Source organism: Strix aluco, chromosome Z (genome assembly GCF_031877795.1).
Source record: "Strix aluco isolate bStrAlu1 chromosome Z, bStrAlu1.hap1, whole genome shotgun sequence".
Taxonomy (NCBI): domain Eukaryota; kingdom Metazoa; phylum Chordata; class Aves; order Strigiformes; family Strigidae; genus Strix; species Strix aluco.
The window spans coordinates 47,598,666-47,620,199 of NC_133971.1; the positions used below are offsets into that span (position 1 = coordinate 47,598,666).

The following is a 21,534-nucleotide window of genomic DNA, read 5'->3' on the forward strand; positions in this document are numbered from 1 at the left end:
GAACCGAAGCATACATGTCGACAATTGCGTATCACCCCCTTAAAAGTAGTTTATCTTCGCAAAACAGATCTTTATTTTCATCACACAGCCCTTCCGCCGAGAGCAATCACTGCGCGCGGCGTTTCCCAAGGGAACAGCGGCAGCCGTCTCAGGCCACATGGCCACAGCCGCGGCCTTCGCCACCGCTCCGAGCAGCCCCGCCAGCCCTGGGAAGGGTCGGGACGGGGACGGCCCGGCCCGGCCCGGCCCGGCGTCCTCGCAGGGTGACACGCCGCCGCCCGACTCTGCCACTTTCCTCCCCTTCCGCTGCCCCGGCCCCCTTCCAACGGCCGCAGCCTCCGCCTGCCGCGCCGGGCCCTCCCCAGCCCACAGCCTCCCCGGCGGTCCCCGCCGGCCCGCTGCGGCCGCCGCCCGGAGGAGGCGGGGGCGGATGGCTCACCTCGTTGTTGAGGTTCAGCACGGGAGCCATGGCGCCGGTCCCCGGCCCGGCCCGCGCCGCCGCCCGCCCTCCGCGCGCTCCCCACGCCGTCTCACAGGCAGCGCGAAGCGAAACTGCGCGCCTGCGCCGCGCGCGCGGCGGCGGGCCCGCTCCAGGCTGAGGCTCTGTGGGTAGAGCCTCCCTAGGCCGCCTCTCAAAGGCCTCAGTCCTCCGACTCCGCCCTAGCCGCGCGGCCGCCGAGGGGCGCGTGTCTGCCTGGCGGCGCGGCGGCCCCCGAGGCCCTTCCCCAGATCCCGGGCCGCGGCGGCCGGCAGGCCCGGCCTCCCCGCACGCTCCCGCCTCGCCAGCCCGCGGTCGCGTTTCCTCTAGGAATGGGGTAAAGAGGGTTTTTTTTCCGGTTCTCGCGGGTGATAAGCCACCTGGGCCGGAAGAGGATTCTGAGCCTGAGCCGTCTCAGGCGCGCAGGGGGCAGCTTTTTGAAAAGAGCTCGCTTCGCGTGAGGTTAAACTTGAAACTTCTCACTGTTGCGTTGCATTTTATGCTGTTACGCTGTATCTTCAGCTGCTGAATCAAAGACTTGGAAAGATGTACACCTCTAAATCGTTAAACTAAAGGAATATCTGCCTCTCCGAATGACTTACAATTTTAGAAATAATCTGGGACTCTTGCTTTTCTTACCTTGTTGCTGCCATCATGGAACTAGCCTAAAAAAAGATTACATGAGTAAATGGTGAACAGTGCCGTGGAACAGACTTTGCTTTATCCTCCCCCTTCCTTTTCCCTGTGACACAAAAACAGCCTCCATTTTCAAACTGCTTTAAAATTTTCAGATTGATTTTTCCATTTGTGCAGAAGGCAGAGTATGAAATGTGTAGAAGTCGTTTGAAGCTTTAACTGTAAAATTCTACATACACAGTTCATTTAAGAAGCTCTAGTGAAGTGGGACTGAGCATGTGTTTTGGACTTCGCAAGATCGTGGTCTGAAAGGTTCAGCAAAGTTGCGTCAGAACTTTTCCTTATTATTTCCAGTCTGTTGTGCTAGAAGGAACTGTTGATTTAAATTCTTAAAAATATTTTTTTATTTTACTGAAATGAGACTTTTACGTAAAACTCTTGCCTAATTGTAAACAACTCTTAGCATGTCTAGAGAATAATTGTTTCACATTACAGTTTTTCTGCTGCAGTATTGAAAAGAACTGAGATTATATTTGAAAATATTTGGGGAAATTGTTTTAAATATAAAACCCTTTTGTTTATACAAATAAAATCAGTTTCAGGAAATTCTTTGGACGCTCACCAGCAATTAGCTGGCCCCTGGATGGCACTGTTGTGCCTGGAATTCTGCTTTGAAGTCTGAATATTTAAACAAATACAACTGTTGTCAGCTGTCTCTGTAATGCATTTTGTCTGCAGCATCTAGTATTTAGATCTTGCTATATTTTAATGTCTGATTTCTAACTGATGCTCAGGCATCTTCTGTAAGTGAACTGCAGCTAAATCACCTTTGGCTGTAATTTTTATCAAGTCTTGCATGCAAGTGGGATCAGGTCAGGCTAGTCCTTCAAAGTAAAACTTTCAAGTTCCATTTCGGATCTTTCGGTGGTACTGTTTTTTCAGTAGCAGTCTGGGTTTCATTTGGATTAATAAAGAGCCAACTGAAACTACTTTGAACCCATCCCTTCATAATGTAGTAAAGGTATTTTGTTCCAACAGGAGCTGAATTTCAGCTTAAACAGGAATGCTTTGGCTCTAACTGCAGGTGAGGGTCATTTACCGCAGCTGCTGTTTTGGAAAAATTCTGACTTGAGCAGTTATATCCAGCCTACCTAGAGTCAGCTGACCATGGTAGAGTATTCTTTGCTTTTTAGTACCACTGATGGCAAGCAGCTATAGTGTTCTACATGAGAAGTAGCTGCATTTGATTACAACTACATATAAAGCAGTCTTGGATGTAATACACTCAATACTGTCAATGTATTTTTAAAAATTAATATGATCTCTTATCTAGATTGGATTTATATGCACTGAATGTAAAATTGGAATCAGAAACTCAATAAGGAAGGATTTTCCAAGGAAAATAAAGAGGTGCTTCCCTTGGTCTTGATCTTTCATGCAAAACCAATTCCTAAATATGCCAGTCTTAAATTCCGTTGTGCACGTTAACAAAGAGAAAGGCAAAAACGGGACCAGGGAACCAGCAGCGGTTCTGTGACTGCAACCAGTGCCAGCCTGGCCTCACATCAATTAGAGTTCTTCCCTGTCTGTGTAGCCTACTGGGTCATAACTTCTGTTTTCCTTTCCATGTCCTCTGGACACTGAAATAACTTGCTTTGGAGGTTTCTCATAGACCCTGATGACATACTTCTGGCCCTTCTTCATCCAACAATATTGTTTTCTTGTTAGTCACTGATGAAAATATATATTTTTGTTGCTTTCATCTTTTTAAACCCTAGTGGCCTTCCAAAGTTTAGAATCGCAGTGCCGCACAGCTGGTTCATTGGCTCTTTGTCATACTATTTTTTGACTTAAATTCATTCTAAGTCAAGATTTTCTTGTCAGCTTGTCACAGTCAGGATGCTTTGAGGCATTGTCCCATATAACAATTCAATACTTTGATTCTTCGTACTGACCTTCCTTCCTTTCATGTCAGTATTTCACTCAGATCTTTTGGCATGCTTTCTCAGTGTCTGAAATGCATTTTTCTAGACCATCTTCTCTACTTTGAGAACAGCTGCCTGTGTGTGCACATGGCAGGGCAGCATGTATTTGTAGGACATAATATGTTGCAGAACAATACAGGGGAGTCAGAGTGGTGAGCTATTTAAGGAAAAAGGGGGTTATGACTCAGTCCCATTTCCCTCCCTTTATCTTGGCACTCTCCAGACTTACGTGATGTGGTAGCAGCTGCACAGACCATCTTGCAGCTACATCTGGCCTTGATCCCAGAGGCCATGCATATAAGTCGTATTTTTGGAGTACTTACTGAAATTTGTGATTATTGCAGACACTTGCACCCATATGCACAGTACAGATGCAATGAAATATGCATTGTGTGTTTTGTATTGAAAATTACAAGTAAATTTTAGCAACTTCAATTAATAGTTCATGTTTTCTGAACCAAATTTAAGAATTTAAGACGTTTCACAGAATGAAAGTGACAATAATGTTAACTAGACTTTGAGGACCACAAAACCAGGTGTTCTGTGACTTGTAGCTTCCTGTACAGCAGCTTGTGCTCCGACTTTTCCCAGAGGACTTTCTTTTGACTGATACCAAGGCATCTGTTCTGGGCTTGTTCCCTTTCTTTTATAGGAAATTATATTATTTTTTTAATAATACAATTATATATAATATAATTATTATAATAAAACTTAAAGAATCTAGCTAACATTAGGATACTGGTTTTTACTTAGCTTTCTGTGTATGTGTAGTAAGAAAATTTCAGCATCACACAACAAGCAACTGAAATAGCCAGGCCAGCGACTGAAACTACTTACAAAAGGAAAATGTAGGATATAGGAATTATTAAGTGATTTATGATGGGTTGCAGAAGAAAACAGTGTGCATTGTGCATTTAAACTTAAATGTCCCAGATTGGAGTTCACCACAAGATCATCTTTCCAGGCCCTGTTTTTCATATACATTAAAATATTAATTGAATTCAGAAATACTTTTGCAATTTAAGTTAGTTCTGCTTCTTTAATAACAGAGGGATGTGATCACTTAGGATTGAAATACAGTGAATTTCACTGAGCATGTTCTAGTGTGTACATAACAAGGGCAGTAGCTGGTAAGTGTGTATGAAGACATAAAGATTTTTAGAAGTGAAGAAAGTAGTAAGAAAAATTAGTGTGCACTAACAAGAGCTAATTTTTCTCTTCTGTCCTAAAAGTCAAAACAACTCATTTCATAAAACATTTTAATAGACTACCAAGGAATTTGATATATATTTTTCAGTCTCTTTCTTATGAAAATAATAGTTCACGTTTCAATACAATAATAAAATTATTAACCAGATTCACTATGTATTCATTAAGTCACCCATATTATAGCAACTACATGGCATTCACAAAACACACCCTTATGGAAATAATGACAGTAGCATTTTGTGGTATGTTGGCTTGACTGGAATAAGATCCAGCTATAGCTGGGCTCATACATACACGTACAGCATAGTAGATTCTGTGTGTTGAGAATATCATACAAGAAACTTGAGTGGAAAGCATTTCACATGTTAAGCATGATCTTATTTTTTCTTATATGATGGGCTAAGACTTTGTAAAAGTGTAAAATACCAAATATGGGAGAGTCTAGAAACACTCTACCAGAGGAGTAATGTTGTCTGGTATAGCAGTTTTTGCAGCTGCTTTGCACACAGTGGATTCTGTCAATGTATCCAACTGAGATTGCTATTAAAAGGTATTCCAGAACAGTGGCAGTGATCGCAAAGGCACAGAGCAAAACTTCTTGAGAGAAAGGTGCCAGCATTTTAGTAACTTTTCTAAGACAGTAAAAAGCCTATTTCAAAATATATTAAATATGCCTTTTCAAATAATACTAAGAAAAGATTCTTCAAAGTATAAAAGTAGTTTGACATCAGACAGAGAAGAAAGAGCATATAATAGCTGGTTTTCTTCAAACGATTATTGCCTTTTTGCATTTTCTAGTTTAATGCCATTTTCATGTATCTTTGTTCTCCTTTTCATGCTGCCTTGTAAATACACAATACACTGTGGACGGACATGAAAGTGTTGTTCTCCCATTTCAAGTACTGTTTGCTTGTATTCAGAGCAGGCTCAGCTTGTTTTGCTCCTAAATTGTCCAGAAGCCACGTGAATGTTATCTTTATGGCACTGTTGCTTGCTTGCACCAATGAGCAGCACTGAGAGCCAGACCTGTGGTTTGACACTGCTTGCTCCCTCACTTCACTATAGCAACTGTCTATACACAGTTTTCTGTTGACTCCGGTAGTGTCTGGGAAAGAATATTAAGATCTTGAATGCGAAGATAAGCTTATATTTAATGCATAAGGAAGGCTGCAAAGAGAAGGGTAGCAAGGTGAAAATTACTTTCTAGGAAGATGATCTGTGTGTACAGTGCCAAGGCACAGAACTGTATTAGTCAAGGCCGTGGCCTACCATGTGGCAATAATTGTAATGTAAAAGCAGTAACAGAAACCTTGATGAGAGTATCAGCTCCATGAGTGCATAGGACAGACTCTCTATGTTTGAGGCAAAATCGTTATGCCTTAGACAACAAAGTTACCTGAATATTCAAGGTCCAGTATATGGGCTCTGATGCCCAGTATATGTCTATTGAAAGGATGGTGCTGCTGTCATTGTTGATTCAGGAAAGACATGGGAGAAATGACCAGAGGGTAAAGTTAGGGTAGTGGCGTAGTTGATGATTAATAACAGGAAGACAGGCTGAAACACAAGTTTGACTGAGGGGCAAGTCTGGAGTAGAAAGCTACATCTGTATGTTTCAGTCCAGAAATGACTGCTGAATTTGTGACAGCAGAAAAGATTACTCAAAGGTAAGATTCAGGGGGAGAAAAGGACAAAAGACTGAGTTCTCTCCAGTCCCTTGCAAGAGGATCACTTGAAAATTAAGCTGCAGAAGCACTCTAAAGAGATCCCAGGAGTAGAAGCTGTGTGAACATACAGTATCAAGATTAACAGTGGCTCTTCACAGCACACAAACAGCTGATGTTCTGCGAAAGATGAAAGTGAAGCGGGTCTGACTCTTGCTCAGAGAGAGGTTGTTGTAATTCATAGTAAAAGATGCACTGGGAGTGGGCTTCTAGGGTGAAGGCTATATAGGATGAACCCTAATAATACCAAGTCCTGGGAGGGGAATTCAGAAGTGGGCAATGGAGCTGGGAAATGGATGGGGAAAGGGTCTATGGGATAGTAGCTGAAGAGACTGATGGGACTAGTGAGTCTGTGTGCTGACTGTATTGTAAAGAAAAAGATTCAGAGAATGAGTGGGCAAGGAAAGGATAAATTGAAGTATGAAATTGAAAGTAAGTGGGATGCGGAATAGCACAGGGTCATTAGTGCAAATGGAGAGGTGTGAATAGGTGAATAGATGAGAAACTTCTTGGTTAAAATGAAAGAGAATTTAGCATCCATAGAGTAATATTAGGTAATTCCGTGAAAATACAGAGCAAAGCATCATAGTTTAATTGTACTCTGACAATTCAGAAATTATTTTATTTCAGAGTTTAAATTTTTTAAGCTTAAATTTTCTGTATAGAGAAGTCTGAAGAACAAAGTTCATCACACCCAATGCTAGGCTTTTAAGCAACATGTTTAATCAGGAGTCAAATCAGCATTAATTATCCCTTCTATTCCCTTCAGAGGGAGACAGAGGAATACTTCCATAGAGCACCTAAACTTATCTAAAATCTTGCTGCTGAAGATAATAGAAGTCTAGGGTGACTAAATTCTTAACTTAAATGCCTCAATTAAAAATCAGTTAGGTAGGATGAATCTTAACATGGGTATCATTGTTGTAGTTGTGAAGTAAAGCCCAGAAATGTGAAGAACGTTGTTGGTATTTACCGTCTACCTAAGTAGACATTATAAAACAGATGTGATTTACTCCAGATATCACAGGGTGTCCCTTGAGTACTTCCCATGGTAATTAAAGGTCAGTGTTTGAGTCACTGTCATCTTTCATCAGGTTCATCTACAAAGGCAGTTGGGGAATTGAAGTCTCATAGTGTATTTCGGGGGGCATATGACTAATCAAGCTTGCTCTCTGTTTTCTTTCCCCTTTAAAACTGACCTATGAGTTAAGTCTGTGGAGCTGAGCCAAATTCACCCAGGATTCCTCCTTCAGAGGAGTCAAGTCAAAGGAACTCATCAAAGTCCACAGACCAGAAGGTGATCAGGTGGAGCCTGCCCACTTCTCAAGTTTAGTTTGGTAACTCAAATGATTAGAGTTTGTCGTAATCAAAGTTTGGAAGAGTACTGCTTTGGAATTACATATTTGCACAATATTGTTAGGTGGTGATTAATGAGAATCCTGAGAGAGATTAATGAGACATACAATAACAAATTTGTAAGTCCTCTGAATTTCTTTCAGTCTACTAATTAACAGTTTTTACCAAAATGTGCAAAGGATTGTTGCATTTTAATCTAAGCTTCTTAAAGAGATTGTTTCCTCATATCTTGCTCTCAAAGTAAACTAAATTTATGCTACAAAAAAATTCACATTTTTTTCAAAGCAAATCAGCAAAATGTAAACAAAAGTCTAGAGTGCACTATAAGTCTTCTTAAAGTAATTACTTATTCACAGTAGTTCTTGGAACTATCACATTTTCTATCACTGGTCTTCTGGCTTTAAAGAAACAGCTGATGGCACTTATGAGTGTAATCACAGAGCTAAAGGAGGTTCTAAAAAGTTTGGGTAGCTAAGAACATGAGTAAAAGTTGCAATAATAGGTGCATACTCTATTTTATGTTCTCATATGTATTTCATAAACTGTCGTTATATGTCTTCACCTGGCTATCTGTTGCAACTCTGAAGAGGAAAGTACATTACTGTTCAATTTAAAGATACTGTTGTGGTTTGAACTCAGCCAGTAGCCAATCACCACGTTGCCAGTTGTTTACTCCCCTCCCTGCCTCCCCCTCCACCCCCCCCCCCCCCCCCCCGTGAAATAGGGGAGGGACAAAAGAATAAATTCATAGATTGAATAAAAAAAATTAGTAAAAGTAACAAAAAACAACAGTAACAATAATAGGTCCAAAGCGGGTAAAAATGCAGCAGTGGCTTACCGAGCACAGTGACAGGTACGCAGCCCTCCCCCCCACAGCAGCGATCCAACCACACCAGAAAATCCGCCACGCCAACCCAGAAACCGAAATTGGACACGAGAGAGCCCGCATCTGCCTATATACACTGAGCATGACGTCACATGGTATGGAATACTCCAGTGATCGATCTGGACCCGGCCCTCCAGCTGTGCTCCCTCTCAGCCCAAGGGAAGTTAACTCTGTCCTGGCCAAAATCAGGACAGATATGTATAATATAACAGATGGATTGTAGCAACTTCAGAGCAGTAAGTTCTAAACACATGAGTCCAGTCAATGAATACTCATTTGTCATTACAAGTTTTCAAAGATGAATGCATCATTTCTTTCATTAAAATGAGCAAAAGGTTAAAACTAAATTTTGGACAATTGCTCTTCAAAATTTGTTTTATTAGACAGGCTGCTTTTTGTCTTATACAATTTACAGGAACAAAAAACCTGAGAGACTTTATGCTTTAAAGTTGTTTTTATGGGGTCCTGGCTTAGAAATAGTTTACAATTAGTCTTAGAAAACAATCTGTTAATGCCTAAACACAATTTTATGGTGTAGCTTTGACAGTAAGACTCTGTAGTGGAAATTCTGACTGATGAATCTGTAACTGCAGCAGCGTTTGCAGAATCGTGTTTCAAGGTTTTTATAAATGGAGTTGAAAAATAACAGGTGAAAAATTGTCTTCTTAATTTACAAGGTTGTCGAACCAGCACAACCAGGAAAAAGGTTTTTATTTAAAATCATTCTGTATCATTGCAAAAGACTACATTATGTGATATACCCGGAGTTCATGTAACGTGATCCTTTGGCAAAGATTAAACTTACTGAGCTTTCAAGCCACAAAATGATGAAAAAAATCTGGAGTCTTTCCAATGTCAAAGCAATTGTTGAATGTTTGCTGTGAAACCAGTGAAAATTGGACATAATGTCCTCTATTCTGAAGACTTAAAATATATTATTTTTGACTTCAAATACATCTGTTCTTTATTACAGTAACATCAGTGGTTACACACTAGTTTCTATATTCAGTTTGAAGAGATCTGATTTTGGTATGAAAGTGATGATAAGGAAATCACTTCTGTGATATTTATGCTACAGCCACAGATATTCTTTATTTTTAAGCTTCCAGGAAATTGATGATGCTGACTTTATGTTTCATTTTTGTTGTGTTTTCAGTGAAAAAATTAATTCTTTGTGGGAATTTATATACAAAATTTCTAGCAGTAAACAACTTGTATTTCTTAATCTGTTTCACTGATTGCTTCCAGTTTGTGAGATAATTAAATCTTTTGGTTATACTTTGGGATTTGGCTGGTTTTGAAAATCTCGCAAAATCACAGATTAACCAAATCACACATTAAAAAACCTCACTGAAATTTTAACTCAATTTCAATATTACCAGCAGAATCCAAAAATTACAAAGTTGTTTTAAAAAGAATCTTTCAGACATTTCCAATTAGGAAAAAAAATGTCTTTTTTTTAATGTCACAAACAGAGAATTGTTCTGGGATTCATGAACATTGGAGAGTGGATTCTGAATATGGCTAAGTGACCCCTGAAGTAGGTAGTATTGTTTTTTTAGGTTTGGGCATTGTTCTCAGGTAATTAGTGAAAACATAGAATCTTTTAGGTTGGAAAAGACCCTTAAGATCATAGAGTCCAACAGTAAACCTAACACTGCCAAGTCCACCAATAAACCATGTCCCTAAGCACCACATCTACATGTCTTTCCAATACCTGCAAGGATGGTGACTCAACCACTTCCCTGGGCAGCATGTTCCAGTGCTCAAGCACCCTTTCAGTGAAGAGATTTTTCCTAATATCCAGACTAAACCTCTCCTGGCATAACTTGAAGCCATTTCCTCTCATCACTTGCTACTTGGAAGAAAAGACCAACACCCACCTCACCAAAACTTCCTTTCAAGTAGTTGTAGAGAGCGATAAGGTCTCCCCTGAGCTTCCTTTTCTCCAGGCTAAACAACCCCAGTTCCATCAGCCGCTCCTCATAAGACTTGTTCTCTAGACCCTTCACCAGCTTCCTTGAATGTCTTTGGACATGCTCCAGCACCTCAATGTCTTTCCTGTAGTGAGGGGCCCAAAACTGAATGTAGTATTTGAGGTGTGGCCTCACCAGAGCCAAGTGGAAAGAGACAATCACTGCTCTTGTCCTGCTGGCCACACCATTCCTGATACAGAGGTGAAGACCCCCTTCCAGATGGCTTCCCACCAGCATCCACAGCAGATAATCTGCCATCAGTGCCCTGCCCTTGCCTCCGACTGCCCTTGCCTCCGACTGCCTCCCAGGACACCACACGCTCCACCTGGCCCAGGTCTGGGGACTTGCTGCTGCCCCTCAGAGGGGATGAAGGAAGCCTCCCCCGCCACCTTGGCTGGGCAGAAAGTCCTCCTCACACCTACATCCACACCACCCCAAGGAGGTGGAAGATGCGTCTCCCAGTCTACAGGCCAGCACTAGAGGCACTGACACTGCAGACCATGACGCTGGCAGGACCTACACCTGTTAGCACCCATACGGCCAATTTCCACAATGTGTGCGAGGAGGCTTTAGAAGGCAACAACAAAACCCAGGGCAAGAGAGGAAGGGGAAAAGCCCAAAATGGAAAGGGGCAAAAAAGGGTGTCTCTGAGCGGTCTCCCATCCCAGTACTAACCAGGCCCACCGCTGCTTAGCTTTAGAGACAGGGCACGTTAAGGGTGGTGTGGCTGCACACACTGTTCCTGCCAGCACTGGCCTAAGCCCCCTTGCCTGGCCCATCCCCACTTTCCCCAGCACCAGCTTTCCCCCATGGCCATGCACACCCTCCCCGGGGTATAGGTGATGCCTTCTTCAGACAACTAGAAGAAGTCTCATGTCCACAGCCTCATGTGGACTTGAATTGCCCCACTATCTGCTGCAGCAATATTAAACGACAGCTGTCAAGCAATCCAGGAGATTTTTTGCAGAGCACTGATGCTACCTCTTTAATGCAGGTGATTGAGGAGCCAATGACGGATGGTGCTTTTCTGCACCTGATATATGCAAACAAGGAGGAACTGGTCAGCAAGAGGTAGGTCAGGGGCAGCATTGCTAGCAGTGACCCCAAGGTGGTAGAATTCAGGATACTGAGAGAAAGGAACAAAAAAAATAAGCAGGATCACAACCCTGGACTTGAGGAGAGCAGTCCTGGAGGGGAGTCCAGGAGAGGTTGATTTTTCAGGTATTGCCAGGGCCGACCTCAAGAATGAACCATTCCAGCATAAAGGAAGTCAAGCAAAGGCAGCAGGAGGCCTGCAGGATAAAGGAAAAGATCATGACCAGCTCAAATGTAAAAGGGAACCATACAAGGTGGAAACAGAGACCCTGCAACCATCTATGCTAGGCTGGGAAGCAACTTTTCAGGAAAGGACCTTGGTGTCCTCGTGGACCCCAGCTGACCATGAGCAAGCAATGCACCCTCATGGCAAAGGCGTTGCCAGTCTCCTGGGTTACGTTAGGAAGGGCATTGCCAGTAGGTTGACGGTGGTGGTCCTTTCTATGCAGATCTGGTGAGACACATCTGAAGTGCTCAGTCCAGTTCTGAGCTCCCCAGTGCAAGAAAGCTAAGGGCATCCTGGATCAAGTCAAGTGAAGGGTCATGAGGGTGCCTATGGGACTAGAGCATCAAGGAGCGGGTGAGAGAGCTGGGACTGTTCAGCCTTGAGAAGGCTCAGGGGGGTCTTATCAGTGTGTATAAATACCTGATGGAAGTAGTGGTGCCCACTGATAGGACAGGAGGCAATGGGCACAAACTGATAATAATAAAACACAGAGCATAAGTAAGTTTTGGGTGTTTATACAGAGCATAGGTAAGTGATGAAAAGAAGGGACTGTACAGTTCCTAACTGATCAGTGTTTATGATGCAAGTCTCAATTCTTTGGGTTTTTTTGTGCAACTTAAATGTCATACCTTGGGGCAACACATCAGTGGCAGAATCTAGTATTTTGGTGATCTGGCTTTCTGCCTGAATGGTAAAGAGATGGTAGTCAACATACTTGAATGATCTGGAAAAAAGAGGATGCATTCCTATTTCTGATTTTTCATTTTCTGACATGTAATTCTCTAAGATGGTGGATTTTGCTTTCTGTGACGAGTGGAGGAATATGCTAGAACATGTAAGACTCATGGATGGTATTACGGCATAAATAGTTTGGGCACCTGCCACATTTTTCTTCACACTCTCCAAATTAGGCCTGGCTTTTCAGTCCACTGAAGAGTACACTGAGTAGGGGCTCCACCTGGTGATTGTCAGGGTTTTCCTGATTTTTCCTCCCGTCTTTTTTCAAATTGCCTAGATTATATACATTTAGTCTTGGTTCTTACTTGTTTTATCTTTCATTTCTGTAATAAAAGCCTGTCTTTGATTCAATAAGCTGTGAAACAGAATGTGTAAGTAAAACCTTGTGTTGTTTTTTTCATTTTCTCTTACAATGCATTAAAGTTTTCACCTAGGACTTCAGCAATTTTATAACCTGTGCATTTTAATTTATAGTAACTGTAGGAAGAATATCGTAATTTCTTGTTTGCTTTTTTAGTTGATTTTTTAGTATTAGCAAATTTGTTTAGCCTGCTAATAAATAAGTTATCATACATTGGTGTTTCTTTTTTATCACTGTTTGACTTCTGTGTGTGTGTGCACATGTACGCCATGGACCTATTTTTGTGTCTTTATTTTGATACTACATGAAAGAATAAATAGAAAAGTCTCTTGTACTATTGCAAAAAATTTACAGGAATTAATTCGCAAGGTCTTCATAAGGCTGGTGCAGCAGAATCTGCACAGTTGACTTAGCGCAGAGACAGCTCTGTCCAGATTTTGTTTCTTTTGAAGCAAATAGAATAGGAGAGAAGCTATGTGAATTACTTGGCCTCTCTGTTGCTTCTGTTGCAATAGAAGACTCCTCAAAGCGTTGGCAAGAGTGGCAGGCAATCATTCAGTCACAATATTTTGGGACTGGCTGTAGGCTCTTTGTTTTTATTAGCTTTGGAAAGTGATGACTGGCTTGATATAGTAAGTAAATGTGCATATGAGTTCTCCTGAAAATAGTCACCATAAGTGAATATCCATAAGTGGATGACAGTTATGGTGATATAAGTCTCTGAATGAATAGCAGTTATTTTATGAAGAAATGCATGCACGTAGTGATGTTGTCTGGTTCTCTGCCAATGAACGTACAAAATCCCTACAGCCCGTAATAGCATCTTGATTAATACCTGACTGTAATTCTTCTATTCATGGCAGTCATGCCTGGAAAATGAGCAAGTATATTTAGTTTGTTCCAATCATAAACAGGCAGATTTCAAGAGCAATTTTCAAATGAATATATGAATAAGATATCCTGTGATATTATTTCACTTCCTCTGATTTCTTGCTGTCCAATGATGCATACGCACCTCTGGGATAATTTTAGAGAGGACAGCCATAACAGACATGTTAAGAAGGTCTTTTCAGACTGCTCAGGATTTAAGAATTTAATTTGTCATGGATGGAGTCATGCGCTTCACTCGTAAGAGAGAAGCAAAAATATACTTTATTGATATAAAACAGTGAATTAATAAAGTTAAATGGTACATGTGACAGTGGTTTAACAAGATTCGATGGCAAGGTACGCTTGAATATTTACTGCATAGGGGATAGGGTCAGACAAACTGTCAAGAACATCCTCCCATTGAGTAATGATATTCAGAAAGGATGCCCTTGCTTTCTAAACTCCTTCTCAGAGAGGAGTCTAGGTGCCGCTGGATCCACTCCTAGTCCCAGACTTGGTCAACAGATTATGTCGAAAGGATTATATATGTACAGTTAATCCTTTATATCACTTAGCTAAGAGTTCAATGTTTAATGTGCTATTAATCACTTACCAAGAATCTGTTGTGGCAAGGCATCTTTCAACCCTGAGGAGTAACCTTGAGAGGCATCCCTGCTCAAGGGGTGATCCTGGCATGCAGCCTGCTGCCATGCAGGGATGCTCAACAGGCCCTGGGCTGTCCACTATAAAGTAAGATGATTGACTTATAGTCATATTTGCATGCCAGCAAGATGGCTGGGCCACCATTCAAGACAGCCTTTGACTACTGTGTGGCCATCCGTCCCCCAAAGTCCAGAGTAAGCTGGATGCAGCCGTCACAACTCCCACTAGTGGTTATGGCTTAAGCAGGGTATGTGTGTGTGAGCATACCACCACACTCCACTCACTGCATGACTATAGTCCATTCATCTTACCTTTACAGAGTGGTGGTACAGTCACCACTTGTCTCTATACTGTAAATAGTATATTGATAGCTTGTGTGCTTATAGATCCATGGTAAGTAGCTAGGGAAGCACTGCTATTCGTTAGTTTGTATGTTTTGGGTGATTGAAGTTGGGTTATTTGTTTTATCATGTACCAGACCTTTATATACAACATAATTATAAACAATGAATATATTAGAGTCAGCAAAATCACAACTGGGTGAGGCATAAGATTAAACACTCCTGTTGCTGTTGGTGACCATCCAGGAAGAGTTTCCCACCAATGGTGTTCTCCACCCTTCTTTACTCTTTCCAAGACATGGTGTATCGCTTCTGTATTATGATGGATGGTGATTAGAGTTTTGTGTCCATTGTTTTGGACGTGTTCTAGCAGTTAACACAGGTTGTAGTAGTTTCTTCATCAGTGTGAGATTCATTCTGCCAGGGGTAGGCAACAAATCTTGACTCAATGTACAATTAGATTGTAATATTTGTTAAGGTCCTAAGTGACTTGCTCAAAGTTCTAGCTCAAATTTGTGATCAAGCCAAGGAAATTAATCTGGTTTCTGTTTATCAGCTTCATGGCCTATCTACTGCATTAACAACATTTTAACCACTGGTTTCCGAAGGAAGATTATGTCAGTCCTTCTTCTTTCCTCATTCATTTATAGGTGAAAGGCCTGACTCTGCGTGACTGTTGTGCAATGCAATTGTTTTGGAAAGTAGATAGAAAGTTAGTAGCTCAGCCTCCATATGACTTATCTGCATAACTTTTAGAGGGTGAAGAATGCTAATGGATTATGATTGTACTTCTCACCTTGACATGGAACCTCCTGGGGAAAGGAAGCAAGGTTGGAATAGTCCTTTGCCACTGAATTGTTCTCTGCAGTTACTGGCAGCAGGCTATTGGGATGCTCTAATTTATGTGAGGGTCAGGTAAACCAGTTGCAGGGCTGCTGGAAGTTCAAAACTGGCAAAAGCTTATTGCTGATCATAGCTCAACTGGGAACCAGAAAATCTAGGCTGAAATCAGCGTATCTGAAATCTGTAGCACCTAAGCATAGGCTTCACACATAAAGAGTTTGGCTTCAGCTCATGTAATTCATCTACTTAGCCAGACCTTTTTCATACAAATTAATTTAAAATCTCTTGTTAAAGCTCACTAATTAAGATTACTCTAGAGTCCTGAGTGCTTTGGGAGGGGCAGAGAGTTAGTCTCATTATAATGATCAGACTGATGGGGATTTTTCTACTACCTCTAGGAGATATTTCTTTTAGAGATGATGAGTTTGTTTATGATACCATTAAAATGAAAAATTGGTGGAAAAGACCAGAAGCCAATTTTCACACTGCTTTTTGAGTGATTATACAGTCATTGAAGTAATACATGAGCGTCCATGGACTATGCAAGTATAGCAAAAGGAATGAGAAGATTCACCTTGCATGCATAGCCTGAAAAATACTGTGTGAATATTTTTGTGGCCTGGTGTCAAACCTGGAAACTTGAAGGAAAAAAGTTCAAAATTACCTGACAATAAATTTAAAATAGTGGTCATTTACACCAATTTTGCACTTCCCATTTAAACCACATATTCCCTATGTATTGTGTAGAATACCATTTGGAAGAGCATCTAGAAAAGAAAAGTTTCCCTTCCTACATCTTTCTTTATATTAATGTCTGACACATTATTGAGAAGTTATCAATAAATGACCACCACTTTATTCAAAGAAGTTGCTGTGCAGTCTTTGTTTTGTCATTTTGCAATGGATGTGTGAATGGGTAAAAATCCCCACTTTCTGTCATGTATGATGCTTTGGATGATTCTGTTATTGGCTCATAAGGTACCTGCCTGCTCCAGCTGAGGTCTCTGATTTGGGTTGTCTGTGGCAGATTACTCTTGTAACATTATCACTATTAAGTGAAAAATTCTGATTTTATCAAAATTTAGATATTTTCAGCATGTTTCACTCTGCATCTTGAACATTAGAGAAGGCATATGTGTTCTTGCTGCACAAGAAGATACTCCTCATGTCCTTAATATTAATATCAATATCAATATCAATAACATTAATATTACAGTCATTTGAATATTTACATCAAGTCTGTTATAGAAACTGAATTTTAAATTTGATCATGCATTAAGAATTGCAGTTTCTCTTGGTTGGTCTTCATAGATCTTGTGTATGAACTTCTCAGCTATTTTATGAATTTGCCTTCTGAAGTTATACAAATTTACTGTTCAGTACAGCAAGGTCTAGAGTCCAGGTTTTGGTATTCTTTGTGTTGTATTCCTTAAGGAATGGGTTTAGAGTGTTCCTCACTTTCTCTGTCTCTCCAACACTGTAAAAACATTAATGGAGCAACTTCAGAAATAGAAAAATCCACCTTGAAATATAACCTAACATGATGTTTAGAATACTATCATAGGAAATATCTGTTCTAGTGCCTGTGATGAAGGATAAAGCAGAAATAGACTTAACCATTGGACTTGAGTAAACAATGCAATCTATTCTCCCTTGGTTTCTGAATTCCAGTTTCTATTCCTCCATTATTCTTCTCTGAAAACAGTAAATTTAACCCAGATTTTTTGATAGCTCTGAGTTGGCTACATCTGGATTTTTCAGCAAATAATTTGTTAAAATTTGCTCATCCCTGTAGCAAATCATTTAGAACCTCTGTAACTAAACCTTTTTCATGTTATGTTTGTCAGTTCAATGCCAAAAAGTGTTAAACACATTTTGAACATGTTCAGTAGATTGGGGAATGATTGTACTGGCAGCAGAAGTCAATACTTCCCCTAATGGTTTGAAAGCTGAAAAAAATCACAAATCTTGCAAAAACTTATTTTATACAACTCTCGGAAGGCTGATTTGCAATTAGAATAATTATTCTAAATGAAGAAATCCTACAGAGTTTTTTATTGGCTATTATCAGTAGGAGGTCCAAAACCCAACATTCATTTACATGGGTGTTCAGATACATTTTGTAGCAAATTTTTAGTGATACACTCATCAAATGAATTTTCAGTCTGCTTAAGTCAACAGAGAGAAAATATAATGATTTAAAAGTAATACTGGCCAAAATCTGTCTCCTTTATGAACACAAATCCATGAAAGTGCTTGGTGAGCAGGTTTTATATCATGTGTCTGATGTGTGGTAATTCTACATGATAGGAATAGTAGCCTCTCAAAATAGTTAACTACATGATATGGGCCATGGGGCACACCACATGTATTGGAATGGTATGTATTTTCTTTCTCTTACAAGAAAGAGTGAAAATGTGAGACTGATATTTGTAACTTCATGTTACACAACTACTAATTAAAGTGGATATGGAAGGAGAAATTCTCCAGCTTTTAATAGCACCGAGCAATGCCTTCAGACATCACTCAACAGTCAGATCTAATCATGTATTACAGCTGTTCTTACAAATTTTACCCACTAACAGATAAATAGTCTGTCTTCTACCACCAAAACCTGAAAGCACCTTTGGGAAGGAAGTATTCACTGACTGAAGGAGACTTTTAGGTGTTTATGTCTGTGTGTCCCACCTTTTGTTGTGTTGATATTGAAATCCTTTTATTTATAAGAAAGAAAATTAAGACTACTGCTGTAGTTATTCAAGGACTCGACATTGCTTGAAGGGACAGCTTTCTAAAAGTTCACACTATTTTTCTGAATGTTCACGCTGTTTAAGAGAGTTATTTCTTTTTCATTCTTCAAGGGAAATCTTGACAGCAAGGGTGAGATGCAGAGATGTTCAGGTCATGAGAGATCCCTTTTTCAAGATAACAGCTCTTAACACTTGTGTGTCGTTAGTTAATTTCACTGCCTTGGAGTTTCTTCTCTTAACTGTGTTTAATATCTGAGACTCAGAAAATATCTGAGTAAATTAAAAATCTATTAATAATTTTTTGAAAGTTGAATTCAGTCACCAGATCCTTGATATTATTTAGCTATGAGAAACCAGTCAGGTGTTTTTACTTTGTTTTGAAAGTAAATGATCTCTAGTATTACAAGTTCAACATCCATTCTTCCAACATTTAGGGTCTGGTTTATTTAGAATATATAATATATACATATAATATATATATATAAGCACATATGTATAAAATGCATATATGCATATAATGTAATGCTTAGATATGATTTGACTTTAAGGATGTGTTTCCCAGCTTTTATGAATAGGGAGGGACTTAGTTTTAAAACTGCTTTCTTTCATGAAGACCTTGTAGCTTTATATATTGGTAGAAATCAGTTATATACATCCTTAAATCCAGTGCTTTCTTGGGAATATAAAACTTTTTTTTAAAAAGTCCATGAAGATTTGTCTAAAGGTTACTTTAGTATTCACCTCCTTAAAAGTAAATATAAATAACAGTTAGAACTTTGGGCTTTTCTGAAATATGTAAAATCAATCCTTCTATCTACAAGACACTGTTATTCAGGTTTAGATGTGAACACCAGCTCACATCTGTAATGTCTAGTTCTTGACAGAACAAGAAATGTGAGAAACGGAATTGTACTAACAATACTATTACTGTTGATTCACTCCAAATTGCTTGATACCAGAGTGATTACTGCAGCAGCTTTCTGTAGGAGAGATGTTGTTACAAATGGTTGTTGCCAATATGGTTTGTGGCAAAGAATATGATGGGCAGTAGCTGAAAGCAAAATTGCAACATCAGATTACAGCAGCTGAAGTTAGAGCACAGTGTTTAAAAATTACACAAATTTTTGAACTCTTTTAGAAAAGACCTCTTCACTGCTGCAGAAAAGGTGGCAAAATTCAAGATTTGTGATATATGAAGTAGTGAGATATATACTCTAATACAGCTCAAGTAGTATAATAAATATATGAATGTGTATGTGAAGTAGTCAGATAGATAACCAGATACAGCTCAACCAAAGCAAGAAATATCTTTCTTCAGTTGTTCCTTTTGACTTTTTTACAAGGTATGATAGCAAGCACTAATGGGACTGAGTTGGTATTCCCGTCAGAAAAGTATAATTGGACAAAGTGCCCTTGAAAACCCTTTAGACAGGCTAACCAACCACCTGCAATCTCCTGGTTGCAAGATAATATGACATTGACCTCTTGCAAGGGAAGAAAATGAAGGAGCAAGTATTTCACAGGATGTGTTCTGTTCTCTTTCCAAACTCGTGTATCATATGGAGCAGGAGGTATATATAACGGTGTGATAGAGAAGCTGTCTTGCTGTACATGCTCTGAGCTCTTCACTGGAGACATCACTGTGTTCATCTAACTGAAAAGGGCAGTTAGCTTGCCTGTAGAGATAAAAAAGGTGCATGAATATCCTTAGTTGGGTCAGTCTACTTTGTGACTTTTGAAACAAAATAGGACTTTAGGTTCAGAAAAGTCTTTGTTGTCATCAATGATTTAATATTATGATGTTTAGTTTACAGATATTGAAACCACGGCACTCACAAAAGTTCCTGCTGGAGCTGCTGGAAAGTTAACATTTCATTGCTAACTCTCATTTCAGTTATGTTTTTGCCTAAGAATTTAATTTCAGAATAATTTGCTGTCTAATAACTTGCAAAATCCTATTACCAAGCTCTGTATTGTTAAGTTAGAATGTAATTATGTAAATCACAAATGAATTAGTTCACAAATAATTATTTAAATATGAAATACTGTTTTCAGTACTTTTTACTTTATAAGCTTTTTTGCTTTTTTACTTTGAAAGCTGATGTGTTATTAATTTCCATCACTATACTGATATATGCTTTATCATAATATATTTTCATTACATTCTTGGGGTATTCAGCGTGCTGAAACAACTGGCTGTTAGGACATTGGATACTGTTTCAACACTTCCTCCCAACATCTGTTTCTTATTTGAACTTTCTATACTCCCTTATTTCTCTGCTACATCTTGGCTTCACTGTGAAATGGAGCTGCCAAAAAGAAAAAGAAATAAAAAGAAGTTTCTGGTCCCCTGAAACTGTGGTCAGGCAACAATGTTCTGCAGTTTTCTCTTTACACCACCAGACATGTGAATGTGTGCTCACCTTTATTCTACAATATTTTCTCTCAGGAAAAACTCTAGCCAACTTTATGACAGAAGAGAGGCAGCAAAAAAGGCTGATAAATGGTTCTCAGGTTCCAAAAGATGTTTTAAGAGATTGTGATCTGCAAATAGATCTGCCAGGTCTATTGATCTGGACTAAGTCATCCTTCCCAGGAAAATCAATTACCAAGACTCAGTGGGTAGCAATCCTTTTTTTGAGAGTGCTTACCACAGAAGAGCCAAGATGCTCTGAAGAGTTGTTAGGATGTGGCACTCTGCTAGAGCTGGTCCAGCTTTTGCTCTTAGGAGATGTCAGGACATGGTACTCTGCTAGAGCTGGTCCAGGTTTCACTGACAAGAACTTGTAGTACTACCCATCTACCACCTCATCAAGTGTCCAGTGGAAACATTTTAGGAACATGTTGTTTCTTAAGGAGTTTTAGTGAAACTGACATGTCTTTGGATTTTGTTTGGAAAAAAAAAAAGCAGATAAATATTGTCAAAAAATTCTAAAGGGTTTTTACATATAAATGGGGTACAAGAATAAAATTATACAGGAAATTTTTCTGAAAGAGTGAAAATTTTTCTTAGAATTCTGTGAAGCTGAAGTTCCTCTAGAGTACATTGTTAGGTCACTCATGGGCTGACAAGAAAAAGGACTCTGACACTGGAAGTCTGACATGAACTACTTTGACACTAAGAATGCACTTAAGTGATAGCAAAGTTGGTGTATTTGCAGCGGGATCCAACACAGAAGGTGAAATCTGTGCTAGGAGTTAAAAGAGTGTACTATGCACAAAATGTGGTAAAGGAAGATTAATGGAGGCTAGGATCTGTTTTGTCCAGGCAGAAGTTCAGAGAGACACCGCTTTGAGAGATACCAGTCAGGTCTCAGCTTTTTTTTTTTTTTAAAAATAATGTATGACAGCATTTCAGTGTTGCAGTAATCAACAAGGGAAAAAAAGACTAATTTTA

At 39.7% G+C, this 21,534-nt stretch overlaps 1 protein-coding gene across 2 annotated transcripts in view; it reads right to left on the reverse strand.

Moving 5' to 3' along the window:
- Positions 1 to 797, reverse strand: part of SRFBP1 (serum response factor binding protein 1) — a 77,012-nt gene extending 76,215 nt beyond the window's left edge. For both annotated transcript variants that reach the window (XM_074811994.1, XM_074811995.1), the window contains exon 1: positions 440 to 797. In XM_074811994.1, the coding sequence (XP_074668095.1) occupies positions 440 to 469 (30 nt within the window). In that variant the 5' untranslated portion in view covers positions 470 to 797. The remainder of the gene's footprint in view (positions 1 to 439) is intronic.
- Between the last annotated feature and the right edge of the window lie 20,737 nt (positions 798 to 21,534).